The sequence below is a fragment of the Pezoporus flaviventris genome, unplaced genomic scaffold (assembly GCF_033815535.1).
Source record: "Pezoporus flaviventris isolate CSIRO_AGI_PZ_B2104156 unplaced genomic scaffold, CSIRO_AGI_Pfla_v1 ptg000015l, whole genome shotgun sequence".
In the NCBI taxonomy this organism is placed as follows: Eukaryota; Metazoa; Chordata; class Aves; order Psittaciformes; family Psittacidae; genus Pezoporus; species Pezoporus flaviventris.
In genome coordinates, this window is record NW_026892563.1 from 20,872,611 (window position 1) to 20,897,338 (window position 24,728).

The 24,728-nt window shown below is 40.2% G+C and overlaps 1 protein-coding gene across 2 annotated transcripts in view; it reads right to left on the bottom strand.

The window, feature by feature from the left end:
- Nucleotides 1-24,728, bottom strand: part of JAM2 (junctional adhesion molecule 2) — a 33,707-nt gene that overhangs the window by 6,537 nt on the left and 2,442 nt on the right. For both annotated transcript variants that reach the window (XM_061453757.1, XM_061453758.1), the window contains exons 2-4: nucleotides 5,986-6,051; nucleotides 2,754-2,867; nucleotides 1,426-1,578 (exon numbers count right to left, since the gene is read on the bottom strand). In XM_061453757.1, the coding sequence (XP_061309741.1) occupies nucleotides 1,426-1,578; nucleotides 2,754-2,867; nucleotides 5,986-6,051 (333 nt within the window). The remainder of the gene's footprint in view (nucleotides 1-1,425; nucleotides 1,579-2,753; nucleotides 2,868-5,985; nucleotides 6,052-24,728) is intronic.

A 24,728-nucleotide genomic window follows, 5' to 3' on the forward strand; every position in this document is an offset into this window, starting at 1 on the left:
ATTCCCCCCTTCCCTGCCCCAGTACTTAAAAACAGAAGTGAGGAAGGTGTCTTTTTTTATTAAAAGAAGTTCTGAAAAATGTCTGTCAGAAAGAATTACCAAGATTGGCCACCACCATAGCCATTGCGTAAATACCAAGGAACAAAACTAACTGGACACTAAATTTCAGTATAAATTAAACACTCCCACATACAGATGCAGGAGAAGTGATCATTCCATCTGCCACGGAGATAAACATCTCTTTTCCAATTTTTAGTACAAGAATAGAAAAGGAACTTAGGGTTTGTTTTGGTAACAGGAATCTATGTAGAAGAAAGCTAAAACTGAAGGGGCATGCATGGAACATTAAAACCACAGGTGACACCTTAACAAGTATTCATATTTTTTCCTTGACTGATTTTAAAATCGGAAGTGAAAATAAAACCAAGTGAAATACTAACTAATCCACATTAACTTTCAAAAAAGGTTTGTGAGCAACACACACACACACTTCTTTGGACTCTAAGATTTCAACTTTAAATTAAGAAGCCACGTTTTATAAAGGGAAAACTGTTGAGATGATGGAAGAAAGGAGGAATAAGTGGGGGTTTTAGTAGCTCGTTGTTGGAACTGATCAGAAGTTCAAGAATTTCTCATCCTTTATGTAGGACTTTAAGACTTTACTTTTAACTTTAAAAGATCTATTATTTTTTATAGAAAAAAAATCCAAAACTATACAACAATACCATATAGAAACTACAAAAGCAAATATTTCCTTTTCTCCTTATACAGAGAAAAGAAGAAATCCACCAATCTCTACCACTCATTTATGGGGAAAAATACCAGGAACAATATAAGAAGAATGTGTTCTCTTCCCTGCATTCCCCAATGGGGAAAGAAAACAAAGAGAAAACCCGTAAAGAACAACCACCCCCCCAAGCCAGCACCATCTCTTCTGTAAATGCTCGCTGGCTGGCACTGCACAGACACTGCAGCAGTTTCTCCTTCCAAAAACAGGAGGAGACTGTAGCATATTGAAACGAACTGCTGCTGAGGAATATTTGATAAGTGTTGACAGATGCTGACTTTCCAGTGCCAAACACCATGATCATTTTATCCAGATTCTCAGCCACTGCGTGACTTCAATTTTAGTAGAAATGGAAGCTTCAGCAATACATAGATCAGCATACTTGCTAAGTTTCGAGAAGTGAAACCCACACTTACAGCAACAAAACCCTAGTTATATTTCTTTCCAATGCAAGTGTGCATTTGGCAAAGCTCTTTTGCGAGTACCTTGTAGGATGTGCATATGTACATGTGTTTATAAACCCAGCCCAAAGACCACCCAAAAACCCAGCAGCCACACACCACACAGACAACCCTACCATCAACACTCCTTGCTATCATTCAATTCAGTTACAGAAGCCCGGGTAAAAAAGTTTGTACCCAATACTGTGAGAGTAATAGTAGCCTCTCCCAGGCGTTGCCCCTCTTCGCTCTTTGCACTGATTTCACAGCGGTAGGTCCCAGAATCCCTTCTAGTCACATTTCTAATACGGATTCCTGTATTCAGCATCTCTGCTCGGCCTCGAAGATCACCTTTAAGGGAGAACAGAGAGAAGTTTCTCTTCTTTGCTTATGGCAAATGTCTGTGTCTCATTGGTTTGTTCTGAAATCACATGCAATTTATAAACTCCTTTATTCAGGGTTAGCGATCTATCACCAAGGAGCAACATGTAATCCCCTTCCCAAGACAGTAAGAACCGTCCACAACTTGTCCATTTGGTCTAAAAAACAACCTCAAAAGAAACAAAAAACCTCCTACATCTGTCATATTTTCTAGTTGAAAGGTGGAATGTTTCTTTTCTGCAGATATTTCAAGAAAACATGTATAGCAGCAGTCAGGTGACAAAAAAAGACATTATCTCCCATGAGAGGGACAGCAATCAGTAACTTCACTACTTTTCAGAAAGAACTGTGAGATGACAGCAAAGTATTTGACATATTAACTTGGCAAGAAAAACAGAACGCATTTAGCAAAGATATTGCCAGACTACCTACAATGGTTTTTTTTTCATTCTATAGGCTGTTATGAAAGTAAAAGTACATGCACACACAGAACCATGAGTTCCAGTGTTTCTTTAAACTAAATATATGCAGAAAAAAAAACAAACCCCAAGTTCATCAACAGGACCAGTACATCTTGCAAGCTCTACAAACCAACAAAATCACTGTGCTTTTATTTTACTTCTCAACCTTCATTTGGTTGGTTAGAAGGTACCAGAGACTCATATGAAGCTGAGGTAAGTCCTTTTTAGAACATATAAGCAGAAATTCCACTTCTGAAAAGAATACAAATTATTTAAAATATACAGCTGAGTTTATATTTTATGTATATAAAAATTGCTGCATTATTCATACCTAAGCCTCCAGTTCTACAGGAGGCTTCAGAAACCTCTTTGTAGCATAGAAGTGCAGAGCTTGCAGTAGTTTTGGGGTGTTTAGATCCAAATGTAATTTCATTTTTGAAAAATGACAAGGAATGTCATTTTCCTTACATTTGAGTCTTACTATATTCAACTTCATTAAAAAATAACTAATCATTGATAATCATATTAAGTGCTTCCCCTCTCCACACCCCAGGGAAGAATTCTTTCCCTCAAAATGACAGCTGTTCAGTTCCTAATGTTATTCCCCAAAGAAAGAGTCGGTATCTATGCTAGAGAATGACATGTTAAACTATCAGTCTAAGTTTGTAGTACTATAAATTGTACCTGTAAATTCACTGTTGTAGTAGACAAATGAGACTCCTTGAGACTGAATTTTCTTCCATTCTATTCTTAAGTTCACACTTCTGGAAAACTTGTGCTTACAACTAAGAATAGCCTCTAGAGGGGCAAAAAAAAGAAATAAAGAAAATAATGCAAAGAGGACTTTAGCACTGTGTCTTGTACATGTTCACACTCCATGAAGTTAATATTCTCTCTTCAAAAGAATTTGAGCAGTCAGTAGGGGCCATATCTACTTCTCAAGCTGATGGCATCAGGCCTTCTCCAGATTTACACAAACAATCTATTAATTTTTTTCATACTTTGGTAGCCTTCAGATCAAACTTCAGTTGCTGGGGACCATGTTGGATGGGCACAGATTCTGTATTGCTACCCTCATTTTAGGTTTAAATATTTTTATCAGTGAGTATATCACCATTAAAAAAGGACTCTGATCCTGTAAATGATATTTTATGAATTACCATTCTGAATTCAGCATCAGTAGTTTAACTGTTTAAATGTAAACTTAATGCAGGTGGACAAAATGCTAGTAAGATGGTTAAACGTTCTCCTAAGTAATTTGTATATTTAGTTACAATTTCACATTAGTTATTGTAAGGGTATGTGGAAGGTGAGAGTCTGCTTCATGAAGGTTTCCCAGTCAAGGACCTATTCAATGCAAAAGCAGTAACAAGTAAAAAGGGCTGCAACAAACAAAACCAGACACACAGGCATGACAGATAGGGACTAACAGAGATGATGATAAAGACCATCAGTATTTATTGGGATAAACTCAGTGTTTCAGTAGTTCCATTCTCTGCAGAAAAGCATGCTGAAATATACATTCCCCCCCCCCCTTCAGTAAATAATTCTTAAGGTATTAATACAAATTGTTGGGAGACAGCATCAGAGGAAAGAATTTATCCAGACCTCTGACTGGCTCCAAATCCATCAATACAGTACAATTTAGCATCTCCCAGAAACTTCTGTAAAAGAAACAAATACAATACTGACCTTGCCACCTCTAGGCTTCTTCCAACAAAGGCCAGAGTAACAAGGATCAAAAGCCTTTATAGTTTTGACAATGCTTGTCTAGCTTTTCTGGAGGCACTGCTCAAACATACAGTCAATCTGCATTAACTGGCACCCTCATTTCCAGTCTAAGCAAACAAGCTGAAGGGCAATTAAGAGCTACCAACTGATCTACCCACTCACCCTTTAGAATCTGACTTCCCAGGTCTGTTCTGTAGAGAAGCCCAAAGCTTCCAAGGGGCCAGACTGGTAGCCTTGGTGATTTCTCACAGGGGAAAAAATGTCTAGACAGACTTGAAAGAAAAAGTGAGGCAGGAGGGCATTCTGTGCCAGAAACATGTTACATACACTGGCCACTCCGAAAAACATGCTGTGCACTCAGGAAGCCTGAGGTTCCTGACTTTAGGTTGAGTGGATGGGTGGAGGCTTCCTGAATCTTAAGATTTGTTAAAGTTTCCTTTCAATTTTGTTTTTGTATCCTTTTAACAAAGAAAAGCCATCATTCAAGCTCAGCTTGCTCTTGCAACTGACCTTGTGACAGTTGGCTGGTCTCATGAGCTAGTCTGTATTAGCTGACATAAAGGCAGCTCAGCTGAAGAGTTCTCAGCTGAACAAGTCACCTCTGTCTTAAATGAGTTGCCCCTTTCTTGCATAGCACATTTTTTTGTTTCAGGAAAAGCTAGCATTGATGCTCTCCCACTAATCTTATGCAGAGAAAGCGAATGGCGTGGAAGAAAGGGAGCACACACAGGCAAGACAAAACATAATAAACCCCTCCTTATATCTCCCCTCTACTACTGCCCCCATACTAACAGAGTCAGCAAGAAGTGTTTCCAGGACAGGTCTACTTGACTTGCATTATGGTAGGTCCACAGGATGCAGTGCATTAGCACACTCTGCCAGACCTGGAAAAGCCATCTAGGATCTTGGACTGGTCTGGGCAATGTTTAACTTGGATTTACATCTAGTCTGAAGGCTGTCGTTTGGTTATAGAATCATAGGATATTTCAGGGTGGATGGGACCCACAGGGATCACTGAGTCCAACTCTGTGCTCCTTGCAAGAATACTTAAAACTAAACTATATGGCTAACAGTGTCATCCAGATGCTCCTTGAACCCTGACAGGTTTAGTGCTGTGACCACTTGCCTGGGGAGCCTGTTCCAGTGACCAACCACCCTCCTCTACAAGAACAGGAGTTAGAGAAGAAAAATGCATTTCAGATCAGTTGTATCAAATACCTCTGTCTATCAGCCCCCACCATTCCCTTAGTGCTGCTACACAAAAAACCTGGCATGGCACCTGACCTATGTTAAACTGATCTCACTCTAACATAAAAAGAGTGAAAGAACAAAATGCACGCTATACATCATACAAAAAGAGCCTAATCAAGCTTTAATATTACCTGAAGAGCTTCTCTCTCTTACGTGTCCTGAGCTCCAAATATATTAAGTTTTACTCCCCAAAGGTGACAAGAATACCTGACAGAAGCCCAGCTGACAGCTTTAGATACCTCCAAAATACTTGATCATTACCACAGAACAGATGAATGAAACCTAAAGCTCAGCAAACACTTCTTTCAAGTCTCAAATCCCCATCTCTCTCAATTTCAACCAAATGTAAAGAACCAAACAAACAAGAACCCCCCTCACAACCCACAGACCACACATACACACTTAGGATCCCTTTCTCACCTACCCAGAAAACATCAGGTTTTCCTCCCTGCCTCCTTAACTTCTCTAGCACATTATTGGAAATAATTTTTCATATGACATACACATATATAAATATGTAAATAGCCATTATAGTTACTGAAAATTAACTGACTTACCATTTTTCTCTCTCTAGTCCCTCACTTCTCTGTCATGCAAAATAATTAATGCTTCTCCTTTCTATCAGTTCCCATCATTTTGGGTGGAATGAAACCAGGCAGAAGTTAGAGTGGTTGATAAAGGACTGATAAACAAGTCATGGAATCATAGAATAGGTAAGTTTGAAAAGGACCTCTAGGGAGCATCTAGCCCAACCCCACATCAAGTAGGAGAAAATGGGGACAAGACCAAGTCAATGCACAGTCAATGCAGATTGTAAGAGCTGGACCACCCAGGAAAAAGATAGACAATCTTAATAGCTGCACAGCTTCTGTATATATAGTTTGCATGTAGTGTATTTGTACTAAAAATATTCACAGCAATGCCCATACTGTACCCTTGAACTCCTCTGCTTTTACGTTTTTGTTATCCGTTTCAATGGAAATTCCAGACACTTTACGATCTGTAAAAAGACACAGTTCAGCAATAAGTACTTGTAATTTCATATGTGCATCAGCAGCTACAAACAGTAATTTCAAGACCTCCTTACACTGGGCAAATTAGATATTGTCTGCTAAAGAAAGCACAGGACTGAGAGCTAGACCAGGGCTAGGCTTGTGGGTGGCCTTGAACAATTCATCTTTTCTTCTCCATGCCTTGGCACCTGCAAACAATGGTAATATTTCTCTCTTACAATAGCATGATAACATTTACATGTGAGAAGCTCTATATAAACAGTAGGCATTGATTTATACTGGAGTAATGTCTCAAGTCTGTTTCTAATGGGGGAGACCTGCATTAATCCATAAGTGCATTTTCCATTGTATCCCTGTTGGCAGGTGTTTACTGAAGAATACCATATACAACTCCTACAGCATAAAATGGGCGCAGTAATTGGCAGTTACCTCATTCTTGTTCAAGTGAGATGGAAAACATTAATCAGTATTTCTACAGTTTTATATCAAAAAACAATCCAAGACAAAAATTCTGTACATTTTTGGATCTCTCTTGTATCAAGAACACCAAAACTCCAGAGAACATGTGAAATAGCCACTAGCCCTACATCAATCCCCACTCAGCTACCTACTCCCTGACTGGACCTCACTATACACCCTCTCTTAAGAGCTGCTCTCCTTCCAGGAAAGGGCTCCCTTCATTCCCTCATGATTCAGAAGCATTCCTGCAAAGCCCAAGAATCAGTCAGTTATTCCAATTACTCCATGACAGGCTACAAGTCTACCAAGTGCTTAAGAACAACTAAATACAGTTCCTAACACAGATTTACATTAACTCCCCCCCCCCCCCCCCCCCCCCAGCACCTTTCTGAGGTGAACAGCTTTTCATCCAACAGTACCCCCAATTCCTTCTCAGCAAGGCTGATCTCAATCCCTTCATCCCCCATCAGGTACTGATAACGGGGGTTGTCCTGATACAGCTGCAGGATCTTGAAATTGGCCTTTTGAACCTCATGAAGTTCTCATAGGCCCACTTCTCAAACTTGTCCAGGTCCCTCTGGATGGCATCCTGTCCCCCAGGCAAGTCAACTGCACCACTCAGCTTGGTGTCATCTGCAAACTTGCTGAGGCTACACTCGATCTCGCTGTCCCTGTCATTTGTGAAGATACTAAACAGTACTGATCTTGCACACCATCATGGTTTTCTTCTCAATTAAGATCATTCCTTATTGTTCAAATCTGCACTACAGAGGGAATTCTTCATCCAAGAAAAACCAAAACGAAACCAACCACAGACTGTAGTTCTATCAGTATCTATGGCCGTTGCCTCTGAATCATGGAGAAAGAATCAGAACAGGTATTTGAGTACCTGGCACTGTAGCAAAAGTTCAGTGACTCATTCACTGTATCTGGTGTGGTGGGTTGACCTTGGCCAGCTGCTTCACACCCACCCAGCCACTTCCTCACTCCCCCTCCTCAGGGGAGAAAAAACTGAGAAGTTCGTGGTTCAGAAGAAGACAGGAGATGGCTTAGAAGTTACCACCAACCCCAAACTGGACTCAGCTCAGAGAAAACAAATTAGTTCTGTTTCCAGTTAAAACCAGCAGGGGCTGTGTAGTCAGTCCGTAACAGTTCCTCTGATGCTCCTTCCTCTGCAGTTTTCCCCTTCTCTCCATGGGCTGCAGTTACTGTCAGGAGCCTGCCCCAAGATGGATCCCCCATGCACTTCAGGTTCCTTCAAACCCTATCCACTTGCTCCAGCATGGGACCCTCTATTGGATGCACTGTGCGTATCTGCTCCAGCACAGTCCTCCACAGGCTGCAGAGCAATACCTGCTCCACCATAGTTTCTCCACGGGCTGAAGATGATCCTCCTTCTCTCCCCTTGGTGCTCTCAGGGCTGTTTCTGACACTTTTCCCCTCACACCCAGGCAGGGTTTTCCCCTTCCTTCCCCAGGTGCTGCCATCATGGCTGCAGGACTCAGCCGTGTCCTGCGGTGTGTCCATTGGATCTAGCTGCTCCTCACAGAGGCCTCTGCAGCCCCGTGACAGCCCCTGGGCACCTACACCCCATATTCCTGTATTAATCTTCAGAGTTGCAACTTGCTAAGTATCTCACCATCCCCTTCCAAATATATGTCCAACATCTCTTGTTTCTGAGAGAATACAGCTTCACACCTGGCAATGTAAAGTGAATTCTCCTATGTGCACATTATCAAAAGATCAAAATTAGTGTGCAACTCTCCTGTCCTTCATATGTTTTAATATTATCATCACCTTTGTGATACCTCAAAATAGTTACAACGTAAGTTTGATATGAAAATAAATAGGAAGTGAAGAAGACAGTTCCAGCAATGCCATTTATATAGCCTTAGAATACTGAAACAGAAAAAAAATATTTGTATTACAAATAGTGCTTGGAAATTTTTTCCACCCCATCAAGAAAGGAAACTTTCCTGTTGGACTTTAGAAATAGAAATAAAGAAAATACACAAAATGACCCCAAACACACACCCTATTGAAACCAGAGGATGGGGAGCCACTTCTCCAGCATCTCCCAAAGTAACCATTAGTCCTGCATGTCCACTCAGAGCCCATCTCCTTGGTTTTGTCTAGAATAAAGCCTGAAGTCATTAAGTCATTTTGCTTTTTACCTATTAAACCCTTTTCAGATTTATGAAAAAAAAAACAAAAAAAAACTAGCTTTTGACTTTTACCAAACCATGTTTTTTCTAGAATAACACCACCACATATCCTATATGGCAGCAGATAACAAATCACGTTTACTAATTGAAAGAACATCTTCTTTCATGTCTTCATGAAGAGGAGAAGCCTTTTGTTCTGAGGCTCTGTGAGCAGCTAATAGGTAAGAGCATTTCTAGGCCTCCAGCGTGTGCGTAAAGTAATTTATGAATTACTTTTCATCAACCTTTGCTGGCTGAGCACAAACATCTCAAACACATGCAGTTCACCACTGTATTACATTTACCTTTTCATGGGCCTGGAAACTTTTCTCCTCCTCTAATACACATGTCACACTGCTCACTGTCATGGTTTAAGGATTCATGAGCTAGAAGCCACATAAAATATGTTTTATGAATTCTGGGGCAGGACCATGGTATTTGCTTCTCTCTATGGAAGTTATCACAACATTACCCTGTGTACTTTGTACTGGGAGCTTGCAATTGCACAAAGTCTCCATATTTCCCCCTGCATCAAGGGATTTATAGAATATATGAATATACTATGCAACACAGTAAGTGCAAAATAGTTCAACATTCACACAGCCCTCCTTCCCACACACACAAACCACAGATATACATGACCCTTTTCAAGAAGCAGTAGAGTCCAGAACAGTAACTTAAGGTGGCGCAGATAGCTGACCAAATTAAAACCATTGTATGTTCTGATCAAGCAGAAAGATGGAAGAGCTCCTTTAAGCTACAGCATCTCTTCCTTAAAATGTTATTTTGAGAAATGTCTCTGCCAACTACTCTGAATCCAAGATTTAAACTTTGGGTTTCAGTTCACCATATAAAGAGCAAGAGTGAAACGATGACATATTACTGTACCAATGAACTTTTTTTTTAATAATATACTTTTATACAGACCAAAAGAAACCCCTATGATGTGTCAGCAACCTTATTTGTTCAGAAGCAAACCCCAGAAATACACACTTTCCATTTGATAATCACTCACACAGCTGTAAAATGATACTACTAGCTGGAGGAATCATTAAGGAAAAGCGTATTAGTCAAACCAAATCAAAGGAAATAGTTTGCCTGGAGGAAATTACATGAGAACAGAATCAAAACAAAGTTATAAGTACAAGAGAAGAAGCCAGCTTGCAGTATTTGTTTTGCCAAGTTCTAAATAGCAGGTGGCCTATAGCAAAGCTTAACAAAGGATTTCAGAGGATACTGTAGATTTAGGAAGTTGGATGTCCCAAGAATAAAGCAATAATGAAGCCAGTTCTCTTTCTGAAATGCTTGAAAGGAAATAGGAAAGCAGACATCTGTTTGGTGTTAGCATCTTTCAGACATGTGACCACCTCAGGATAAGCCATCAGCAACATGCCTAGATGCTGATGCAGGCTTCTCAGCTATGTAACTACTATCCTGAGGTACTCAAACAGCAGAGTTTTCTCACAATCACACAACTCAGATTTTTTCTTGGTAGTCTAAGATGCAGTTGCTCCAACTGAAAGGCTACCAACCACACTCCTGGTGGTGTTGGCAGGCTAGACTATGATAACTCAGACACTTAGACAGTCAGGGCTCAGACCCACCACTCTTCACACCGATGCTGCTGTCAGCAGTCAGTGTCTAAGCAAACTTCATCTTCCACCAGTTCTGCCTGGTGAATGCTAACATCCAGCAAACACACTGGAGAGAGATCAGGAGTATTCACAGCCTCTGCAGGGTTTTCCTGTGTTGGCCAGAGTCCTTAAGCAATCTCTGAAACTGGTGATTTAAACACCAAATGTAGCCTAAAACAGCTGGAGTAAATCCAGCTTCATTCAGTAAACAACATGAATATGTTATTAAGACTACAAATTTTGGACAAGGGCTAGAAGAAGTTATCCCACATGGGGGGGGGGGGGGCAAAAAGTTAAGAAGCTCAACTTCAGTCTTTCAGTTATCTTGGGCTACTTAATTTCTTGAATCTTAAACAATATTTATAGAACAGGATTTACTTGGGAGAGAGTTTATCCAATTCACAAAAACCCCCAGCCCTGTATATCTTCACCCACAGAAAACAAAGGAGTAAACTGAAGGGGGGGTCTGCAGGCTGGGAATAAGCATCCCATCTAAGGCCAGATGTGGAGAACAAGTTTGTATTTTAATCAGCATGGTGTGATCACATAAAGGACAGTAACTTGAGAGAAGGCACATTTTCTGGCTGAGCAGCTAAAGGGATCTAAAACAAAAAAAGGAACTTAAAGAGCTTCTTAGCCACCCCTTCACTTAGGTGGTAGCTGTCAGCAGTGCTTCTCTTGTGCTTTGCAAGCTGCCAGAATAAAACACAGCAAGTTCTAGTCATTCAGACCCCAGAGCTGCTGCAGCTCTCAGACTGGTGGTAACACACACATACAGCTCTTCAGAGTAGCTTAACATGCTGTGAAATACGTGGCGTGATTTTCAACACTCCTACTGGCTAATTAGGAAATAGACCTTGCAGATGTTTTTGATCAAGGAAGAAAACCTAGGGATCCTACACTATGCACACATGGGCTATCCCTATGTCAGTGGCAAGCAAGGGAAGTTTTTCTAGCAGCTTGAAGAAACTGCTTTTAACAAAGTTCACTTTATAGTCCTTACAACTATAAGGAAAATGGCTCCTCAATACAAGCAGATGCAGTGCTGGTTTTCTCGCACTACAAGTAAGTTCTAATATATCTGTGCTAGTAGTGTTTCAAGCATCAGAGGGTGGCTAATTATTGTATTCCTTAGACAGTACTCAAAATGCAGCATCTTGGTCTTGACTCTACGGAATGAGAGATACAGCAGAAGCAGCAGGCTTTTAGATATTCAGAAGGTTCAAAGAACAGAGGGCTACAGGGAATAAAAGCTTGCTGGTAGGGTAGCACAGCTTAACTTCTTTGTTGTAGGCAGTGCCTTTTCCATAAGAAGATTTATTAACAACCTCATTAAAAGCCTTGTAATGAACCACAATTTGAATGCACAGATACCTGTCAGCTTTCCCTCCCTTTTGATTATACAAGCCCCCTCCTAAATCCTGACATTTTTTCAATTTGTGGAGAAATGGACCACGTTTTTGGAGCAAGGAAAGAGCAGGGCAGTGGGAAGAAACAAGCCAAATCCAATATTTGGTTTGGCTTCTCCTTTGGAAGAACAGCTATTACAGAATTAAAATTCCATCTCTACAGCTGATTATCTGACACACACGAAACCCCTCACCTTCCCCTCACCTCCAGCAAAACCGAAAACATTTCCCCAAAACCCAAAGGCGTTTTCCCCCTTCCAGCCCAGGCTCAGAGCCACTGAGCAACAGAGTAACCCTCCATTCCATTTGCTCTCCTGAGCGGAGTTATACATATGAAGCCGATAAGGCCAGCATCCAGACAGTAGGTCAGTTAGATACCCAAGACATACAGTGTCTTATATAGCTATAAAAGATAAGAGTTTTGCTGGGAAGTCAGCAGATACCCTCTTCACCTTTTCTCTTTTTTATTAAAATATCTCAAGAGCAAAAGCAGTTAAATTAAAAGGAAAAAAAGAATTATCTACAGATACTCAAGCAAGAAAGCAATCAAGTTTTAAGGTATCCTGCCTGCAAGACCTCTATTGAGATAAAGCAAGGTTCACCCTAAAGCATACTTTACAGTGGTTCCTCCAGACAGAGGAACCTGACAAGTATTAAGTTGTTTCAGAAAAACAAACAAAAACCCTCAAAACTTGGACTAAAATGGTAGAGCTTAAATGAACAAGCTGCTCAGGTTCAAATAATTTTTGTCTACTGCAACATACACTCCTTGGCAACTGGGCAAAATCTCTGTAGCACTATTTTCCCCTCTCTTTTCCCACTTAAAAAAGGTGGCTAAGAATTTGAACATGGCTGGAAAGCTAACAACAATTGTGTGTGGATTTAGTACCTGTTACATGTCCAGAAGTCTAGAGCCTAATACAAAAAAAGAGTACTATTTGACTTAGATATAGCATAAAAGTAAAAACAGTCCTTCACACTCTTCTGTTACAGAAAGGAGGGTTTAATTTGCTTCAGTAACTCTGTCTTCATAACAGAACACACTTGAGAAACAGAATGCAGAACTACATTGTCATCCCACCAGGAGTTTTTAAACAGGGGAAAAAGAAGCTTACCCAGAAAGTGAAAAAGCAGGATTTTTACCTGTATTTAAAGCTGGTATTAGATGATCTGAGGAGCTTGCAATCCCACAAAGGAAAGAAGTTTCTGTGTTAAATGCCTCAACTACAGAGCAGACTAGCAACGAGGTTTTCATTTACAATGCCAGCCTAAGAATGAGTTAATCCTCTGCTTTGTGTGTACTGTTTAGTGCAATCTGGAGGGCCAGCACACCAGTGGATGATGCCTTCATTTTTAACTTTCAAGCAAAGCAGAAAGAAAATAATCTTGAAAGTAATAAGAAACTGAAGTTTTCAGAGCCAATTATCTAAAGTTACCAGTAGTAGTCCTAAGAGTTTAAGATCATGTTAATAATTTATTTCAGGGCAGAACCCCAAGGACAGTCAGCCCTGGAAACACAAACCTGGAAGAGCCTGTAGAGGAGAAAGTAGGGAATAAAAATTAAGTGGCACAAAACAAGAATGGAAGAGTTTATTTGGGTCAGCCTTTCTAAAGGAACTGAACTCAAAGCACAACAATTCCCCATAAACTGAACAGCCTCCTAAGTGCTTTCAGCAGTCCCAACACTGAAAGATTACTATATGAGATGGTGTGGGAAAGTCAGGGAGGGAGGGAGAACATATATATAATTAATTATAAAATTTTAAAATTCAATTTTTGCTTTCTCTTTTTCTAGTTGCACAGAAGAGGGGAATGGTTTGAATTCACAGCTTGCAGAGGTTCAATGTAGCATGAAGTTTATTCCAACAGAGAGACAATCCAGAAAGCATATGCCATTAACCAAATAAATATTTATAGATTGCAGTTTTACAAGACTCAAACCTCTGCTACTCTTCTTGTCTCCATGGCAATTCAGAGGGAGCTTCTGAAAATGGGGGATGGGGTTTTAAACTAGTCGGGCTCTCACAAAAAAGCCCATTTTCCAGCCCTCTCCCAGTCATGCCCAACATAAGTTTCCACAGCAACTCATCAGTGGCTGCAAACAGCTTGCAGGGACAGTGCAAGCCTATAGCTGCTTCAGCTGCAGCTTATTTTAAGAACATCAGGATGATGATGTCTAGTACCATCATGTCTCCAAAGACCAAAAGAATAGGCTACAGGAGTAGAAGTCCCTTGCCACTGCTGTCCTGCCCACCTCATACCACACACTGCAGCAGTGATCTGAACAGATTTCCAGTTGCACTATTAGGTGTAACAATTCAGCAAAACACTGGCCTGTGCAAACACCTAGGGAAATTGTAGAACTATTAGATTTACAAAACAATGCTAGGTACCCAGTGCAAACTGTCATGTTCCCCTGAACAACAGGCAATAGTACTAGACTGATTTATATCAACTGTAAAATCAGTCCTGAAACACAGAGAATTGGGAAACTAGAAGAAACATGACACACACCCCAAAACCCCCGCAAACATTCAAGATAAAGATCTCTGAAATCTCCTATAATTTATAAGTGACTTTTGCTGTAACTGCCAATCAATTTGACTCATGTCATTTTTAAACCTACAGATATACACATTACTTATAAAAAAATCCCCTGAAAACAAATTTAGTTTACTTGCCTACTGTGTCAACCAGCATTAGTCACAGTTCCAGTAAGCACCATATGAAACTGGAGTCCCTGCTCATTCAGAAGCAGTGAAGTCATTCATTCACTGCAGGATCATGTTTCCAGATGCTAGGAAGAACATCAAGATGCTACAGTTTTAAAATGCTCTAAGTAACTACATTGTTATAGTGAAGGAATGTCTCTTCCCATTGTTAGTCTTACTCATTTAAGCTGGAACCCAATTGCCTGTGCATCCTCAGTCCCTTCTCAAGTTCATAGCAGTTTTCCCCGAGTAGGTGTTCTCAATCCTGTTTGATAAATCTAAGCATTTTACAAAGCACTTTCACTGCAGAGGATATGTATGAGTATGTATTAAATTCTGGTTTCTAAAGGTATAGGAGTAGCTAACTGTGCATGGCAAACAGATCCTAAGTAGCAGGTAAGACAGGTAATTTGACCAGCTGCACACAAATGTCTCATTTTCAGCAGCGTAATAATCAAAGCTATTTTCACCTTATGTCCCCTACTGAAGGGGGTGATACCTCTGAAATACATGAATTTTAAAAAACCTCAGAAGTCCTCTCTCAAGATGTTGACCTAGAATATACTTCTATACTAATATTCAAAGGATGTAAGAAATTGAGTTTTTTAAAAAAGGGCTTTTCACAGGCTTTCTCCATTCAATTTTTGCTGCCTGTGGGACATACTGTGACTTCATTCTAGCTAGCATGTCCATGAAAAAAAGTCAGTCTTTCCAAAACCAGTAGGATTCTCTTTAAATACAAATATTCAGCAAAAGCTTTGTGCAATGCTTTGTGAATTGGGGGTTACCGAGGAGATGTTTTCACTTGAGCAAATTTCACTCAAACCTTGAATTTTAGGACTGCATCCTATGAGTGATAAGCAGCACTAAAGTTAGCTTTCTAACTTTTTTGCTCCAGAATACAGACCAGATTATTTGCTAATACGAGATGAAAACATGATGCCCACTTCTCTCCTGGCCAAAAGAATTTGGTGAATCTTTCCTAATAATCCAAACACAATTGCCAAATTAGCTCATCCCATTTTCATTCACACATGATCTCTTACACTGACAAGTTTACTCAATAGTCTCTTCTTGCCAGAAGCAGTTAACAGTAATGTTGATGACTATTACTTTTAATCAACATTGCAGTTTACAGTACAAATGCATATCTTTAGCCTTAATTCTACAGGCCTTTAATAGATAAGTTAGTCCTTTAATATCAAGTTTTATAGAAGCACCTTCTAGCACATTTGAACAAGACTGAAGTCACTCCTTCAATTCAATCAGGGCTGATACATAGCAAGAGGACCTAGAACAGATGATGTCTGGCATGCTTAAAGGAGAAGGGTAATTAGAAGAAATCCTCCGGAAGGTAGAGGTAAGAACAATAGGTCAGTATAATAGATGCCAAGTTTTCCTCTAGAGGGATGAAGGGGACAAAAAAAACAAGAAAACCAATCAACAAACAAAAACCGCAGAAAACCCACCAAAAAAGGCCCCCAGACCAACAAACCACTATAGTCTTTATCCCATTAAAAGCTACACAAGCAAAATAACATATGGGTAGTCAGATTAGAAAACATGAGACTAACAACACTGAAAAGTTACACAGGAAACAGGAATAAACATAGAGTAACTCTGTGCTTTATTTATTTTTAAATCCAGCATAAATGGTAACTTGGCAATCACTACAGCTTTTCAACAGGAGAGATGTGTTAGAAGCCACATCCTTGAGAATATTTGGGTAAGGTTCAGTAATGAAACACACTGCTGCTTTGCGTCAGAAGAAGGGAAATCTCAGTATGGGAGCTAACATTCACAATTCACTGGTTTTCTGCTTCGTGTAATAAGATTTGATGAACTTGTCTGCAGGTGCTTAAACTAAGAAAGTAGCAGCTGTTTCACTGTTGCAAAAATGAAACAAGAAGAGATGTCAGCAATTCTGTAATGCTGTAAAACAAAAAATAATTCAGGAGACAGAATGAGTTGTATGGAAAACAAATAATCTTGTCAGAATGAGTCAATCAGGTCAGAGACAGAAGTAGTACCAGGAACATGTACAGTTGGTTTTAAAAAGAATTTAATTGCAAGATCCCCATTAGAATTGTTTATTTGTTGGTTTTTTTTAGAATAAACCATAAGCGGTTAAGGATTCAGCGCCCTCAGTCTCCACCTTCTGAACCACAACTTAGTGCTTAAAAGTCTGGTGGTTAAAATGGCTATATCTGACATCCTCCAGAATCCAAGTGGTTAAACAGTTAAATCTGGAATGTAGAGCACACACAAGATATATCATCAAAGCCCACGTTACACTTCTAGAATACTTACTACAGTCAATAGACTGTACGTTTCATGAAACAATGACTCCCAGATAGGCATACATGCTGGTTTAAACTACTGTTTGCCATCTACTTTGTCTACTTCTGCACATATTCCCTTTATAACCGACTGTTCATGAGATACTGATGCTCTAGAAACTATTACTGCATAAACTGAATTTTCCTTTAAAAATAAGACTAAAAAATGCCACTGTGAAGGTGCTTGTGCTCCTTCAACTTAGGTCAGCTAACTTCCATTTAAGGATCTCTTTTTGAGAAAGATATTCGAAGAACAGGCCAAGGACTACACTGGCAAACAGATTACACAGGCAGACACACACTGGCGTAATCACATGGAACACAAACACACAATAAGGTCTCTAGAGTTCATCTCTGGATTTACAGAACAATACATTTTAGTAAGATGATGATCTGGGCATGTTCACATATTTATTCCCACTGTTGTTGTAGGGCTGAGGCTCTTGCTGTGAGCCTTTTTGCTACAAAGCCAGCATCAGAGCTATGAGTGGTTAAGAAATCCAGAAAGGATTAAAAAAATGGTTCAGTGAAGTCAAAACCAGTTGCGTTCAGTTTAATCAAATGCTAGTCTGATTCTAAATACTTATTACCAGCTTTCCAAAGCACAGTGTAAAACAGTCTTTTGGGTTTAGTAGATTGTTATATAGATACTTCCTCTCTCTTACATTTTCTGATGCTGTACTGCAATGCTGAGATACTGATTTTCCTCTCAGGATCCTTTCAAGTGGTTATGACATTACTGTGTACCCGTGAATTATGTTACACCAGGGAGGACCATTGTGCTTCTGAACAGAAGACATCAGCAGCATTCATTGCAAGAGACAAAGAATACTCAAATACTGACTAAATCATAGAATAGTTCGGGTTGGAAAGAACCTTAATATCATCAAGTTCCAACACCCCTGCCACCTAAGGCTCTGTTCAACCTGGCCTTGAACACTGCCAGGGACAGATTACCTGAACAACCCACTCCAGTGCCTCACCACCCTTACAGTAAAGAACTTCCTCCTTATATCCAATCTAAACTTCCCCTGTTTTAACCCGTTACCCCTTGTCCTATCACTATAGTCCCTAATGAAGAGTCCCTCCCCAGCATCATTATAGGCCCCCTTCAGATACTGGAAGGCTGCTATGAGGTCCAAAACATTTACCTTTCACATAAAAATATTTACTGAAATTCAAATGGAAAGCTACTAAATCTTCTTAGAGGATAAACATCTTTCCTGCACAAACTCTTCCAACACCTATGCATGGCTATTAATGATCTTTTAATTGGACTTCATGTGGACATTAGAGGAGGGAGAGGGAAAGAGGGAAAGAGGGAAAGAGGGAAAGAGGGAAAGAGGGAAAGAGGGAAAGAGGGAAAGAGGGAAAGAGGGAAAGAGGGAAAGAGGGAAAGAGGGAAAGAGGGAAAGAGGGAAAGAGGGAAAGAGGGAAAGAGGGAAAGAGGGAAAGAGGGAAAGAGGGAAAGAGGGAAAGAGGGAAAGAGGGAAAGAGGGAAAGAGGGAAAGAGGGAAAGAGGGAAAGAGGGAAAGAGGGAAAGAGGGAAAGAGGGAAAGAGGGAAAGAGGGAAAGAGGGAAAGAGGGAAAGAGGGAAAGAGGGAAAGAGGGAAAGAGGGAAAGAGGGAAAGAGGGAAAGAGACACACCCTTTCCCCATCTTTTAAGGAGAACCCTGCAATACTTGTTTATTCTTTAAAAAAAGGGCAGGCAGGGTGAATAGGGACACAAAGAAACCCCAGCCAGCATTAACACACAACAAAAGAACTGAACCTAGCAATATTTATCATATATTTTTGTTTAGGAACAGTGCTAAACAGATACCAGTGATGTCTTTCTTTGAAATTCTACTGCTATTTTGTTTTTAGATATAATCATCCTCTATTTAATTATTTCTACATTTATGAGTTGCAAACATCTGAAACAAGCTGATTTTAGTGCATGCAGCGTAAGTTACTGATTAGTTATAATGTAAGTCTTATAATGTAGTTATAATGTAAGTCTTGAGCAACAAAATATATGCTTTTCTCTGTTAGGAATTATTAAAATGTATACCCTTTTCCAAATCTTGACATATAACATCTTAATTGGCAAGACATCACATTAAAATTTGTTTAATTCAGCAGGAGCAGCATTTAAAGAGTCTTCACTCATGTCACATATAAAAAGTATATATTTCTGTTTAGAATTAAACTGTACACATTAAGAGTTAACTTGATAATACACATACCTTTCATACAGCATGAGTCAGCTAAATGTTTTATTCTCAGCAGGGCCTGACTTTACCCCAATCTAAATTTTAAGTGTTCACGCTCTGGAGCAAGCTTAACACATTAACACCAGTCAATCAGACCCAATAGAGCTCTGTAGCATGAAAACTGCAGCTCGGAGCACCCTGGCTGATGCCACTGAGCAGTGCCTCAAGCCAAAACTGCTTGGGGTCCCAGCCAGCAGCCCTCCATGGGTCTTGGCACGCCAAAGCTGTCTGTTGCTTCTTTTCCCTAGCCTCTGTGCCTTCTCAGATTCTTCTGTATTTAGGCAGCCTCCCCAAATAAAGAAGGACAGCCCTTCATTATTAACAACATGGGACAGCCTACTTGAATCCCAGTTTCAGAAGTGCTCACCACCACTGTGTCAAAGCTGCAAAGCCCTATCACACTCCCCAGAATCCCAGTCAGTTGGTACAAGCATACATAGATCAAGAGCCACAAACAGCAAGCCAGGAGTTCAAGGCAGAATTTCTCGCCTTTGTTGCTGACTAGCTCAAAGACTGGAGAAGGGGCAGAAAACCCATTTAGGTGGCCCAGTAGTCCCAGGGCCAAGAATTTCCTTTTTAAGACCATTTTGTAGAAACAGAAAGGGCGCTGGAACACAAAAGCTGGCCACAACACTCAGAAAACACACCTACACATGCTACAGATATCATTCCGGATGATGTGCTTTTACTATTTTTTGCCAGTACAGCTACTAGAAGGCTTCAGTTATGAACCGGGGCCTCCCTGCAGTAAGTACTATCTGTATGTTTAGGTGGCAAACTGCTGTCTAACTCACACAATATGTATTCAAACTTTGGTTTTCTGCATATAATTCTTCCATACATTTACAAGTATTCCAAGTCCAAGCACTTCTCCAACTCTACTTCAGCTCTAGCCAACATACACAAATTCTTAGCATACTAGCCCCAGGAACTACTCTCGATTCCTACTGGGCACTTTCTGCAGACTGAGATACAATAATCAATCATTATGGTTTCTTTATTATATTAATTTGACCAAAAGTCACTCCTCAAGAATGCATGTTCCATCATTATTTCCAAGTACTACGCTAACAGTCTGTGAATGGCAAATATAGCCTCTATTGTTAACATTATCTGGTATCAAAACAACCATATCACTTTCTATTCAGATAATGCTTTGTTTCTGTTTGAGTCTGATTCAGTGGTTTGGACTGGTTTGAGAAATTAAGGGTTGAACATGCTCTCAAGAAGTTAAGAAGTTAATCCAAACAAAACCTATGTAAAGCTATAAAACTTCACACCTGTAGTGTCTGTTCTTTCCAGATCAATTCTTACCATGTCTCACATGTTTAAAAACATGGCTGTTTTTAAACAGCTAGGATCAAGCTGTAGCTATTTCAATGCAAGTTTCATCTTCCCAACTCTTACTGGAAATTGCTAAGTTTTGAGCTTGTAAAAAGTTTGCATTCAAAAAGGCTCATTACCAGATTTTTCTATCATGTTTTTCTCTGCTAATAATCCTTGAGAGAAACTGGATGCCTGCTTTAATTCCTATTAACCAGGAGGGGCTACAGACTTACAAGTTGTTCAACTAGCACTATTGTATTGCATGCTGTTGTTCAAGAATGACTATTTTCCTCTTCTTCCTTCTCCAAAAGCTCCTTCACCTCCCAGTGTATGTCAGAAACTGACAAGTGAACAGACCAGATGTTCAGCTGCCAAGATCACCTTCTGCCTGGTTTAAGAAATTTTTTATAAGCACTTGCATGCTCAATGATATACTGTGAGCACAGAGGTGACATAACTCATTGGTGCCCTCTGGAAAAAAGTGGCTTTGAAAACACAGGTGAGCACTGGCAATCATCCAAATGCTCCTCCAGCCTTATTTGCTGTCTCATTCTTTGAAATACATATTCATTCCCCTAAAACACCCCAGTGTTTAGATGAACAAAACAAATAATTTGTCATGATAACACGACACCATAATATTTGCTTTAAGCTTCCTGCAGTGGAATTACAGCACAAGCACATACAGCGCTTTGAGGAAGATGAGATGGACTTTTTCTGTAGAAATGTTTTACTAAAACTGTTAGCTCTTTGAAAACTACTCCAGATGGCAAAAAGCACACCAGAAAGTAAACTGAAATAAAGCTATCTTTACAAAATTGGAGGGGGAGTGGGGGATATAACCAAAATACAATTAATTACTGGTAAATTAATTGCCTTTCAGCTTCTACATAACATTTCCCTCGGTTTCCATGTTCCATTAAAGTGCTCACCCCATTGTAATTTAGCCAGTAAACTAGAAAGTAAACTCGTAAGCTACCTATTTTGCCACCTATATGAAATAGTGCCACAAAGTTATCACAGTGGAGAAAAAAAAACCTCAACCAGCCAAACAAGAAAAAAAAGCAATATGATCATTCATTGTATACATACACTGGGACAGCATTTTATGCAATTTTTTTTCATCTGGGATCATTGTATAACCTCAAGGGAACCTTAATTTAGCCATTCCATATGGCCCTGGCAAATAGTCTACAATGACAAATACAAATGTCTACCTTGTATATCAAAACAATTGAAGCACAAGATATTTATATCATGATGTGGACATTTCTGGCTGTGTGAACATCTCTTAATAATCTTCCTTTATGTAAGCATTTATCCTGGAATCACCTCTAGCATTGCTAAGAAAAAGTACAACACTAAGCCTTACTTTGAGAAAAGTATTCCTAAAAGGGATCGCCAGCTGCAGGGAACCGATGACGAACAGACTGTCTTCAGAAGTGCTCCAACAGAAAGATGGCATTTTGAGTGCTGATGGCCTCTAAGTAGGTCATGCAATCTGTAAACTTTTAAATCCCAGTTTCAGAACTAAATCATTAATTGTTTGCGCCCCTCCAAAAGCACAACCCCACACAAAAAGACAACCCCAAACCTGTCCCCCACCAGCTCCCCAACCAGAAGGGATTGCTGGTTACTTACTGGTACCGTAGAAGATACACACGTCACTGTCAGTCTTCAGTGAAGAAGTACCACTATTATTCACTCATGTGAAATAATGAGAAAACTGGATTTATTTGTTTTTATAGTGTCAGTTGTACAAGGTCATTCTTCCATGCTTAAGATGTGACTACCAGCACCTGAGAAAAACCTAAAGCAGTTACAGCACCCTTTCAGGAAGGGCCAAAGCCTTCTCTAACAGTTTTAGCTCACTTCTTTAAAAACAGGTCTGCACACATTCCCCCCCCCCCCCCCCCAGTAATATTTGGGGTCAGTGGATGGAGACAAGTTTGGCAACTTTGGGTCACAAAAGATGATCCCACATGCTTTGTCAAGTCTGTCAGCTAAAGAGCAAAGGTGAAGTCAAAGTTACACCTAATAATTCTTACCTAATAATTTGTGATGTCCCCAGCCAGTTTCTTCAGCAGAAACTGGCAGATACTGTGTTGCTGCCAAAACAGTATGCAGTAGGAAATATGATAATACAGGAAACAATCGTAAAAATATCTTTGTGTAATTCAGTTAAATAGACAGTGAGAAGACTTTATCCAGGCTCAATTAGGTCTGCTAATCACAGTGTAGCTTTACCTCTCATTATTAATGCCAGACGCCCTATGTTATTTGCAATTACCAGAAATATATGTCCTGTGACATGAACAAAGAATTGTTGCAATGTTAAAGCTAAGAAAAGAGGACCTCGGAGACTGAGGGGCAGCAAAAGCAAGGTCTCCACTTATACACATCCACCTTAAGTGGAAGAGAAATTGCCGTTGTCTGAATGTGACATTTCCAGGTACATTTCCTGTCTCTTGCATGCAGTAAGGGAAGACAGTCACACTCACTTTTATATTTGCACATCAAATAGTTCAGGTTACTTGTCTCACAGCCTCCTAAGAATACTGCAACGCCAGACAGGGACCAGCTCTCTCTGGCTCCTCTCTGCTAGACAGAAAGGAAAAAGACAAAGCCCTCACCACAGAACAGCAATGCTTCTGGCTGAGGCCTCAAAATTAGACAGCCCCTTTCAAGCAGCATGCCTAGGTTTAAAGGAAATAGCATAATTTGCTCAAATGCAGCAACAGCCATGGTTTCCAAGAGACATGCCAATAACTCACAGTCAAAGTTTCTTCTGAGCCCTGAGGATCTAACCAAGAGGGTGAAATGGTGAAGGTTATAACATCAGCTAAAGAGAGGAGCATGTCTCCCTTTTTAAGACAGGAAGGTCTTCCAAACAAGTCCTCAATTTTTATGCGTTCAGAAGCATTTGGGTATCTTGTGCAGTCACCACAGTCCTAAACAACACCACCAACAAAGTCAGGCTGAACATTAGAAACCAGCTTTGCTTTGATATAGTTCATTTTCATTTTTTTTGTTTGTATTTAAGAAGCTCACTTTCATCTGACAGCACATGTTATGGTGTCTAAGAGTCTGTGCAGGCTTGTAGACAACCACAAGTCTACAGCAAAGAAGTACTGTTCCTCAAATAAAACAGAAAGAGAAGGAACCTTTCTTTTATGTATCTACTCCCCACTCCCTCTCCAAACAATAGGTAGTCTGGTTTTATTATTACAATGTACAGATATTACTAAAGAAGTATGCAGTCTTACAAATTTAAGAAATAGCATCTCACCTGAATATGTACTCTGATTTAGAAATTAGAGTAAGTCATAGAATCATGGAATTATTTGAGTTGGACAGGACCTTAAAGCTCCAACCCCCTGCCATGGGAAGGGACACCTTCCACTAGACCAGGTTGCTCCAAGCCCCATCCAGCCTGGCCCTGAACACTTCCGTTGATGGGGCAGCCACAGATTTTCTGGGCAACCTGTGCTGGTGCCTCACCACCCTCATAATGAAGATTTTTTTTTCCAATATCTAACCTAAATGTAGTTTAAAGCTATTACCCTCTTCCAGTTTAAAACCATTCACCCTTCCTCATAACTTTTTATCTTCCTCGTAAAAAGTCCCTCTCAAGATTTCCTGTAGGCCCCTTTACTGGAAGGCTGCTATAAGGTCTCCCTGGAGCCTTCTCTTGTCCAGGCTGAATAACCCCATTCTCTCAGCCTGTATTCATAGGAGAGGTGCTCCAGCCCTCACATCATCTTTGTGGCCTCCTCTGGACTCGCTCAACGAGGTCCACATCCCTCTCATGTTGTGGGCCCCAGAGCTGAATGCAGCACTGAAGGTGGGGTTTCATGAGAGCAGAGCAGAGGGGCAGGATCACCTCTTTCACTGGCTGGTCAACAACTAAATTAATTCAGCAAACAGGGTTTAACAGAAGACTGGGGGGTGTCAATCTAAATTTTGAGTACATCAGTTGCACAGCACAGGCAATCAGGAAAGCACAGTTTAAAGGCTTCCACTGTCATTCCTACAGCCAGTGCAGTCATGCTTTATGATTTCTTGTTGGGGGTGGGGAAGAAACACAAAAGGCTTTTTTTGGTCTAAAACCTCTGCATCTAGCTGAAAGATTCCTGAGCAAGGAGGAGTGTTTGCTTTAGAGCCAGAAACAAACCTTTACTTTATTTATTGCTCAAACTATCCCAGTGAGCTCCATTAAATATTTATGTAAGACTACTATTTATCGCCTCTGCATTGTCCGCACACAGACATATCCGTGTCTCTGCATAATCTGGTGCAGCATCACCAGATTAACTTTTAACGTAAA